This window comes from Rhea pennata, chromosome 29 (assembly GCF_028389875.1).
Source record: "Rhea pennata isolate bPtePen1 chromosome 29, bPtePen1.pri, whole genome shotgun sequence".
NCBI classification, from domain to species: domain Eukaryota; kingdom Metazoa; phylum Chordata; class Aves; order Rheiformes; family Rheidae; genus Rhea; species Rhea pennata.
The window spans coordinates 3850767-3860287 of record NC_084691.1 but is presented as its reverse complement, the minus strand read 5'-3'; the positions used below and the strand labels follow the sequence as shown (position 1 = coordinate 3860287).

General features: G+C 72.1%; 2 protein-coding genes across 2 annotated transcripts; both read left to right on the top strand.

Moving 5' to 3' along the window:
* Positions 1-1244: 1244 nt before the first annotated feature.
* Positions 1245-3456, top strand: LOC134152060 (glycoprotein-N-acetylgalactosamine 3-beta-galactosyltransferase 1-A-like). The gene is made up of 3 exons (XM_062597102.1): positions 1245-1449; positions 1658-2394; positions 3210-3456. The coding sequence occupies exons 1-3, from the start codon at positions 1245-1247 to the stop codon at positions 3387-3389; spliced, it is 1122 nt and encodes a 373-aa protein (XP_062453086.1). The 3' UTR covers positions 3390-3456.
* Positions 3457-5582: 2126 nt separating this feature from the next.
* On the top strand, positions 5583-7441 carry LOC134152059 (glycoprotein-N-acetylgalactosamine 3-beta-galactosyltransferase 1-B-like). The gene is made up of 3 exons (XM_062597101.1): positions 5583-5745; positions 6033-6694; positions 7262-7441. Exons 1-3 carry the CDS (start codon positions 5583-5585, stop codon positions 7439-7441), a joined length of 1005 nt encoding a protein of 334 aa, XP_062453085.1.
* Positions 7442-9521: the final 2080 nt, after the last annotated feature.

Genomic DNA, 9521 nt, shown 5'->3' with positions numbered 1-9521 from the left:
CACTTGGAGGGGGGGGGGGCAGCCGGAGAGGCTACTCTGACCCCCCCGCCCGGGGCTGGGAGGGGGCAGCGCCGGCTCTGCCCTGCCCTTGGGGCTGGGCACGGCCAGTTCCTGCCCGACCGGTCGCGCCGCTCCCGTGGGGCCCGGGCGCGCCGTGGGGCCCGGCCTTAGTGGCCCCCCCCCCCCCCCCCCCGCTGCCGCCCCCCCCTAGGTCACTCTCGGAGGCGACCTGGGGCCGATGGGGCTCTGCCCGCGGGGTGGGGGATAGGGCTGCACTTACCCCGGGGGGGACACGCGTGGCAGTGGGGCCGCGGCGTGGGGCACCCCCCTTCCGCGGGGGGGGATTTTGCCCCCTCGGGGGTGGAGGGCAATATTGCAAAGGGGGGGGTGGCAGCGCGCCAGCCAATCAGGGGCGGGGCGGGGCGGGGGCCCGCGCGGCGCTGGCCAATGGGAGCGCGGCGGGGCGGGGCGCGCCCTGCGGCTCGCTACAATGTAGCGGGCGGCGGCGGGGCCGGGGGAGCCGCCGGGACCCCCCACGCCGCCGCCGCCGGGACCCCCCACCCCGCCGCCGGGACCCCTCCCACGCCGCCGCCGCCGGGACCCCCCACCCCGCCGCCGGGACCCCCCACGCCGCCGCCGCCGGGACCCCCCCCACGCCGCCGCCGCCGGGACCACCCCCCCCCACGCCGCCGCCGCCGGGACCCCCCCCACGCCGCCGCCGGGACCCCCCACGCCGCCGCCACCTCTCCCAGGTAACGGCGCCGCCGTCCCCGGGCGCCCCCGCTGCCCATCTGCCCCATTGCCCGCTCCCACGAACCCTCGCACACCTCCATCACCCCCCCCAGAACCCCGTTCCCCAAATCCTTCCCACTTCCTCACAGGATCCCCCCCCCCTGCGCCCCATCTTAATGGGCTGCAGGGAGCACGTGGGGCTTGGACCCCCTTTTCCACCTCCCCCTTTAACGGGTACCTGGGGGGGGTCTCTGTTGCCCATGTTGTGCCCCCAGTGATGCCCCTTTGCCGAGGCGGGGCTGCCCAGGGGCCTGGCAACCCCCCCCCCCGTGGGTCCAAAGCCCCCTGGATGTCACCCCAGGGCTTCCCCAGTGCCCTGGCAAAGGGCCGGCGCGGCGGATGGGGGAAGCGCGGTGGATGGGAGCAGCCGCGGCGGGTCCCCGCTCGCCCCCGGGGCCTGACGCCCTCGCCCCCAGGCCGCGCCGGACGCCCGCCCCCGCCGCCGGCCCGCGATGCTGCTGCCGGGCCTCAGGAGCCCGTCGCTGGCCTTCCACGGCGGCATCTTCGTGGGCTTCGCGGCCACCTTCTACCTCCTCAACGGCGTCCTGCTGCCGTGGCCGGTGCCGCCGGCGCGCCGAGCCCCCCCGGCGGGCGAGGACCCCGCGGGGGCCGCCCAGCACCCCGGGCTCTCCAGCGTGGTCCAGCCGCGCTCCGCAGGTGGGTGACGCCACGGCAAGGGGCACGCGGAGAGCGCCGGGCGCTGGCTCTGCCCCGGCCGGGGTCTTGACCCCATCAGCGGGAACCAGGGGAGGCTTGGGGTCCCCGGTGCCCATGGGGCATGTTATGGGGGGCTCAGCCCCCTAGAGGGGTGGGGGGCATTTGGAACCCCCCCGGCCACATGCATCTGTGGCCTTCCGCGGTCCAGGAGCCTTCTGCCGCAGGCGGTGCTGTGCCGTGGCGGCCCGTGCCGTGGCCGATGGTGCCCCCGTGCCCGCAGGGGAGGACCGCAGCGTGGCAGACGAGCTGTACGAGCGGGTGCGCATCCTGTGCTGGGTGATGACGGGGCCCCGCAACCTGGAGACCAAGGCCCGGCACGTGCGGGCCACGTGGACGCGCCACTGCAACGTGGCCCTCTTCATGAGCTCGGAGCGGGACGAGCGCTTCCCGGCCGTGGGGCTGCCCACCAAGGAGGGCCGCGACCAGCTCTACTGGAAAACCATCCGGGCTTTCCAGTACGTGCACCGGCACCACCTGGGCCAGGCCGACTGGTTCCTCAAGGCGGACGACGACACCTTCGTGGTGGTGGCCAACCTGCGCTGGCTGCTGGCCAACTACACCCCCGAGCGCCCCATCTACTTCGGCAAGCGCTTCAAGCCCTTCGTCAAGCAGGGCTACATGAGCGGCGGCGCCGGCTACGTGCTCAGCAAGGAGGCCCTGCGGCGCTTCGTGGCCGCCTTCGCCTCGCGCGCCTGCACCCACACGAGCTCCGTGGAGGACCTGGCGCTGGGGCAGTGCATGGAGAAGCTGGGCGTGGAGGCGGGCGACTCGCGCGACACCCGCGGCCGCGAGACCTTCCACCCCTTCGTCCCCGAGTCCCACCTCACTGAGAAGTTCTCCAAGAGTTTCTGGTACTGGAACTACTGCTACTACCCCATCGTGGAGGTACGTGGCACCTCCCGGGGCCGAGCCCACGGCGCCTCCCGGCCGTCCCCGTTCCATCCTGCCGGCGTGGTCCTGGCTGGTGCTTCCGTCACCGGCCACGGATATGAGCCACCTGCTGTGGGTCTCCCCATACGTGGCCACACTCTCCCCTCCCCGCTGGTGGGAAAGCCGTGTCGTGGCTGCGGTCCTGCTCGCAGGGGGGCCGCGCCCCCCCCCAGGTCCCCAGTCCTGGTGGGTCTCATGTGGCCACCGGCTCGGCCCCGTGCACCGCGGGCTAAGCCGGCCGCGGGGTTAATAGCCTCAGCGGGGCGGCGCGACCGCGCTGGCCCCGCGCCCGAGCTGGAGGGCCTGGCCCTGTGCCCGGGAGCCGGGGCCGGGGGCCGCCTCCATGGGGCTGGGGGGGCCCGGCCTCGAGGGCCTGTGGCTGGTCTGGGGGCGCTAAGGACTCCCGGTCGGGGAGGGGAGCTGCCCCTATGCAGGGCTGGGGGTCCTGCCGGGGGGCTGGACGGGTGGTTCTGGGGGTCTGGGGGGGGTCCTGGCTGGGGGGGGGATGTGGGGGTGGCTGTTCTGGGCCTTGGGCTGCCGGGAGTTGCCCTGGGGGAGGCCTGGGAGCTGCAACCCCCCCAACCCTGCTATGGGGGTGGACCCGGCCAGAGGCCACAGTGATGGGCGGTTGGGGGGGGGGGATATGCCCAGAGGCAACTGTGATGTGCTGGCAGAGGGGACACAGCCAGAGGCCACGGTGATGGGTTGGGGGGGGGAGGATCCAACCTCGACACGTGTGTGTCCCCCCTAGCTCGTGTCTCTGCCCCCAGGGCCCCCAGTGCTGCTCGGACCTGGCCGTGTCCTTCCACTACGTGAGCGGGGAGCAGATGTACGCGCTGGAGTACCTGACCCACCGCCTGCGCCCCTACGGCTACCGGCCCCGCTACCGCCCCCCGCCGCCCGCCCTCGCCCCCCAGCCCCCCGCGCCCCCCAACGCCACCCTGCCATAGCCCCGGCCCCGCTGCCACCGCCGCCCTCTCTGGCGGCGGCCCCTGTTTGGGAGACTTGCTGCTCTTTCGGTGGCCGAGGCTGCTATTCTGGTGGCCGTGGCCACTGTCCTGGGGCTGTTACCACTATTGCAGTGGCCAGCGCTGCTATTTTGATGATCAAGGCTGCTCAAGGCCACTAATTTGGTGGCCGTGGCCACACTTCTAGCAGTAGAGGCTGCTTTTTTTGTAGGCTGAGGTTATTCTTTTGGTGGCCAATGCTGTTATTTTGGTCATCAAGGTTGCTCTTTGGTGGCCAAAGCCACTATTTTGTTGGCCCCAGCTATGCTTTCAGTGGCCCAGGCTGCTCTTTTGGTGGCTGAGAGAACTATTTTGGTGGCTGAGGCCACTCTTTTTGGTGGCCATATCCACCTTGGCCACCAAAAGAGCAGCCCCAGCCACCAAGATGACAGTGCTTGATGGTCAGCACTGCTATTTTGGTGTCTGCAGCTGCTGTATTGGTGGTTGAGGCTACTATTTTGGTGGCCGCGGCCACAGTTTTGGCAGCGGAGGCTGCTCTTTTGGTGGCCAAGGCTGCTCTTTCGGTGGCCCAGGGTGCCATTTGGGTGGCCACGGCTCCTGCAGTGCTGCTGCCCTGTGGATGGAGGGGGTGGCCCCCTCCATAGGGGACAGGGACACATCGTCCCCCCCCCCAATGTGGGTCACACAGAAGGGGTGGGGATCCCGGCAGGGGATCAGGAAAGGCTGGGGGGGGTGGGAGCCCCCCGGGGGGGGCTTTGGAGGGTGCTGGGGGAGGGGGAGCAGCCGCCATGGGCTCTGCGGTGGCCACATGCACTGGCCCAGGTGGCCCTCGGGCCGGATCCTGCCCAACCTCCTGCAGTAAAAGCCCTTTGCCCCGGGACTTAACGACGTTTTCCTCGTTTGGGTGCGGCTGTGTACCCAGTGGGGCGGGCGACCGGCTGCGTGGCACCCGCGGGAGGGCTGGGGCGGGGGGGGGACACTGCCACCGCCAGCGCTGCGGCTCGGGGTGCAGCCCGTCACTGTGCCGCCACCCACGACGGGGCCGAGCCGTGGATCGGTCACGGCAGCCTCGGCCCCACGCGGGCGCAGCGGGGGCCGTCTCGCCCCCGTTCGGGCACAGCCGGGTGCCCCTGTTTGGGTGTAGCAGGGTCCCTACATTTGGCCACTACTGGGTGCTCTCCTTTGGGCACAGCTGGATCCCTATTTGGCACAGCTGGATCCCCCATAGGACACAGCTCGGCTCCCCCAGGGCTGGGATGCAGCAGGGTCCCCGGGGGGGCCGGGCCGCGCTGCCCCCGCCCCGGGGCTGGGCAGGATCGGGCCCGCCCCGGACGGCACCGGACGGGACGGGACGGGCGAGCGGGGCCGCGGCAGGTACCGGGTCGGCCCTCCCCCCCCCCCCCCCCGTCCCTGGACGGCGCTTGGGGGGGCTGGGGACAACCTCGGCCCCGTCACTGCCGCGGCCCCCCCCTGCCCCCTGCCTCGGCCCTAATTAGTGCCTGTAATGAGCTTTGACTCATTGCCGGAGCTGCGTGTCCCTGATCCGGGGGAGGGGGGAACCGGGGGGGGGGAAACTGTCACAACGGAGGGACCGGGGGGGGGGGGGTCACGCCGTGCTGAGGGCTTTAAGGGAGCGGGGGGGTCGCATGGGGGGAGCTGGTGGCTTTGGGAAGGGGGTGGGGGGGTGGGGTCAAACCGGGACAGGGAGATGGTGGCTGGGCGGCGTGGGGCCGGGCTGTCACCTGGGGGGACATGGAGGCTCGGGGGGGGGGTCATGGGTGTCACATGGAGGGGAACTGGTGGGGGGGGGGGAGGTCTCACCAGAGCAAAGATTAGGTCGCTTGGGTGTGTGTGGGGGGGGTCATATGGTGGTGGTAGGGACACCGGGGCTCCTCATGGGGAAGGAGGTGGTGGCATTTGGGGGCCCGGAGTGGGTGTCATACTAGGGTGGGGGGGAGGTAGGGTGAGAATTGTGGGTGGGAGTTGGTGGGTTTTTTTGGGGGGGGGTCCCACAGAGTGGGGCAGCTGGAGGTTGGGGTGGGCAGGGGAAGATCTATTGGGCTGAGACCCCCCCCCCCGAAAGACCCCCACAGGAGGGAGATTGCCTGTCTGCCACCCCCCCCGGTCCCGTGTCCCTTCAGCCCCCTCCTCCCTCAGTGACATCCTGGCAGGGCCATGAACATCAGGCACCCACGGGTGCCCTCCTTCCCGCTGGGCTTCGCCGTGGGGCTGGCCCTGGGGGCGGCCCTGCTGCAAAGCCTGCGCCAGGCCCTGGTGCCCCCGGCCCCCCAGGGCACCCTCGGCATCAGCCCCCACCACCGCCTGCCCCCCCGCACAGGTGAGCACGGAGGTGGAGGCTGGGAGGCCGCCTGGGCTCCCACGATGGGGTGGGGTGGGGTGGGGTGAGAGCTCTGCTGTGCACACACACAGCGTGGGTGAGTGGGGGGCACCTGCGTGCACGGGAGGGGGGGGTGCACGGGGGTCCATTCAGCCACGCGCTGCCCCATGTGCAGCATGAGCCAGGGTGCTCGGGGCAGGGGTGGGCTGAGGAGCTCCGGTGGGACCACCACGGCCCCCGCCGCCCCCACCCGGTGCTGAGGCCACGCCGTGTCCCCCACCCCGCAGAGGACCGCAGCGTGGCGGACGAGCTGTACGAGCGGGTGCGCATCCTGTGCTGGGTGATGACGGGGCCCCGCAACCTGGAGACCAAGGCCCGGCACGTGCGGGCCACGTGGACGCGCCACTGCAACGTGGCCCTCTTCATGAGCTCGGAGCGGGACGAGCGCTTCCCGGCCGTGGGGCTGCCCACCAAGGAGGGCCGCGACCAGCTCTACTGGAAAACCATCCGGGCTTTCCAGTACGTGCACCGGCACCACCTGGGCCAGGCCGACTGGTTCCTCAAGGCGGACGACGACACCTTCGTGGTGGTGGCCAACCTGCGCTGGCTGCTGGCCAACTACACCCCCGAGCGCCCCATCTACTTCGGCAAGCGCTTCAAGCCCTTCGTCAAGCAGGGCTACATGAGCGGCGGCGCCGGCTACGTGCTCAGCAAGGAGGCCCTGCGGCGCTTCGTGGCCGCCTTCGCCTCGCGCGCCTGCACCCACACGAGCTCCGTGGAGGACCTGGCGCTGGGGCAGTGCATGGAGAAGCTGGGCGTGGAGGCGGGCGACTCGCGCGACACCCGCGGCCGCGAGACCTTCCACGCCTTCCCGCCCGAGAAGCACCTCACCGAGTCGCTGCCCCGCGACCGCTTCTACCCGCAGTACTCCTACTACCCCGTGCAATGGGTGAGTCCCTCTGCACCCCCCCCCCGCCCCGCTCCCAGTATCGCCCAGTATCGCCCAGCTGCCCACCAGCATTGCTGCTGCCATTCCCTGGGCAGGCGATCTTGCCCCGCCCACCTGCCAGGCCACGCCCCAAGTCCCGCCCACACCCAAGAGGTGCCCATAAACCCCCCCCCCTCCAAGCTGCGCCTGGCCTTATAGCCCCGCCCACCTCATTTGCATACAAGCACCACTTATACAAGACATCACCCAACTGCGAAGCCCCGCCCACCCTATTTGCATTCAAACCCCGCCCACATAGCCATCACCACCCGCCCCTGCATCAGCCCACCCAATGCTAAGCCCCGCCCACCCTATTTGCATCCAATCCCCGCCCACATAGCCAACACAGCCCGCCCCACTTCACCCACTCATGCTAAGCCCCGCCCACCCTATTTGCGTTTAAGCCCCGCCCACCACACCATTCCACCCAATGCAAGCCCCGCCCTCTCTCCCAGCCCCACCCACCCCATTTGCATCCCAGCCCCACCCCCCCGCGGGAGCCCCGCCCCCCCTGACGTGGTCCCGCAGGCGGCGGCGAGCTGCTCGGACCTGGCCGTGTCCTTCCACTACGTGAGCGGGGAGCAGATGTACGCGCTGGAGTACCTGACCCACCGCCTGCGCCCCTACGGCTACCGGCCCCGCTACCGCCCCCCGCCGCCCGCCCGCGCCCCCCGGCCCCCCGCGCCCCCCAACGCCACCCTGCCGTAGCCCCGGCCCCGCCGCCGCCGCCCCCCCCCCACCCTGAGCGCCCACCCGCGGCCCGCCGCGCTGCCGGTGCCCACCGCGCTGCACGGGCCCCCCAGCACCACCATGCTGCATGGGCCCCCCCTCCCCGCACCACCGCGCTGCATGGGCCCCCCAGCAGCACCACGCTGCATGGGCCCCCCCCCGCACCACCGCGTTGCCTGGGCCCCCCAGCACCACTGCGCTGCCTTCGACCACCGCTGTGCTGCATGGCCCCCCAGCACCACCGCGCTGCATGGGGCCCCTCCCCACACCACTGCACTGCATGGGGCCACCACTGTGCTGCATGGGCCCCCCCCCCGCGCCACCGCGCTGCCTGGGCCCCCCAGAACCACCGCACTGCCTGGGCCCCCCAGCACCACTGCGCTGCCTGGGCCCCCCAGCACCACCGCGCTGCATGGGCCCCCCCCCAGCACCACCGCACTGCATGGGCCCCCCCCAGCACCACCACCGTGCTGCATGGGTCCCCCAGCACCACCGCGCTGCATGGGCCCCCCCCAGCACCACCACCGTGCTGCATGGGCCCCCCCCCAGCACCACCATGCTGCATGGGCCCCCCAGCACCACCACCGTGCTGCATGGGCCCCCCCCCAGCACCACCATGCTGCATGGGCCCCCCAGCACCACCACCGTGCTGCATGGGCCCACCACCACGCCGTGCGGTGCCAATGGCACGGCCCCATGGCGCAGCCCTCCAGCACCACCATGGTGCGTGCCCCCCCCCCCCGGCACCCCCGTGCCGCGTCGTGGCCTTCCGGGACTGCTGCCCGGCCTGGGACTGGGGGCACCTGGCACGTCCAGCCCGGCCCCGCTGTGCGGCCCCCCCCACCCCTCGGCATGGGCCTGATGGCCCGACCCTCCGGCCGGTCCCACGGCCCCGGGTCCCACCGCGCCGCTGGGCGCTGCACGTCCCCCCGGGAAGGAGCGAGGCCACGGTCACAGCGCCAAAGTCCGACAGTGTTACGTACTTACAGTCACGACCCGCGAGATTAAAACGCTGTACAGGGGCCCGGCGCCCGCCCCGCGGGGGCCCGCGCGCCCCCCCCGGCCCCCCCCCCCCGGCCCCGCTCGGCCGCCGCGCTGGCCGGGTGCCCCCGGCGGTGCCGCGCCGGCTGGCGTCACAGCGGGCGCCGATACATTCATTGCAGGGGTTGGGGAGGGGGGAGGACCCGGGGTGCTCGGGGGGGGGGGGGGTGAGGGGGGATGTGGTGCCATGGGTGCACCCCACGGCCCCCCCCCAGCCCGGTCTCATGCCGGGACCGGGCTGGGGGGGGGGAACCGCGTTTCCCCCCCCCCCCCCCAGTTCCCCCCCCTCCCCGCGCTGGGCACCGGAGCTGGCTCTCTCCTAAAAGTCTAAACGAAGCAATAAATTAAAGAGGTTCCCAAGGGGACACCAAGAAAAGGGGGGGGGGGGAAGGGACCAGGGTGAGGCCATGGCTGGGGGGGGGGGTTGTACAAAAGGTCATCTAGAAAAGGCCGGGGGTGGGATGCTGGGGCCTGCTCTGCTCCCGCCATGGCCCCCCACCCCTCCCCGGCCCCGGGGGCTCGGGGTGGCACCGGCGAGGTGGCATGGGCAGAGGTGACAGGGATGGGGGGGGGGGTTGAGCAAGGTTTGGGGGGGGGCACCGATGTGCTGGCATGGTCAGGGCAGCGTTGACAAGGGTGGCATGGATGAGGTGGCATGGCCGAGGTGGTCCGGGCAGGGGTGGCATGGACGAGGTGGCATGGCCGAGGTGGTCTGGGCAGGGTGGCCCGGGCAGGGGTGGCATGGATGAGGTGGCATGGACAAGGTGGCCCAGGCAGGGTGGCCTGGGCAGGGGTGGCATGGATGAGGTGGCATGGACAAGGTGGTCCAGGCAGGGTGGCCCGGGCAGGGGTGGCATGGCCGAGGTGGTCCAGGCAGGGTGGCCTGGGCAGGGGTGGCAGGGACAAGGTGGTCCAGGCAGGGTGGCCCGGGCAGGGGTGGCATGGATGAGGTGGCACGGACGAGGTGGCCTGGGCAGGGGTGAGGTGGCACGTGCCTGTTGGTCCGGGGCGGGGAGGG

Coding starts and splice junctions, on each gene's coding strand:
- LOC134152060 (XM_062597102.1), top strand. CDS start 1,245: ATGCTGCTGCCGGGCCTCAGGAGCCCGTCGCTGGCCTTCCACGGCGGC. Junction 1,450..1,657: donor GGTCCAGCCGCGCTCCGCAG/GTGGGTGACGCC, acceptor TCCGCGGTCCAG/GAGCCTTCTGCCGCAGGCGG. Junction 2,395..3,209: donor GCTACTACCCCATCGTGGAG/GTACGTGGCACC, acceptor CTCTGCCCCCAG/GGCCCCCAGTGCTGCTCGGA.
- LOC134152059 (XM_062597101.1), top strand. CDS start 5,583: ATGAACATCAGGCACCCACGGGTGCCCTCCTTCCCGCTGGGCTTCGCC. Junction 5,746..6,032: donor CCGCCTGCCCCCCCGCACAG/GTGAGCACGGAG, acceptor CCCACCCCGCAG/AGGACCGCAGCGTGGCGGAC. Junction 6,695..7,261: donor CCTACTACCCCGTGCAATGG/GTGAGTCCCTCT, acceptor GTGGTCCCGCAG/GCGGCGGCGAGCTGCTCGGA.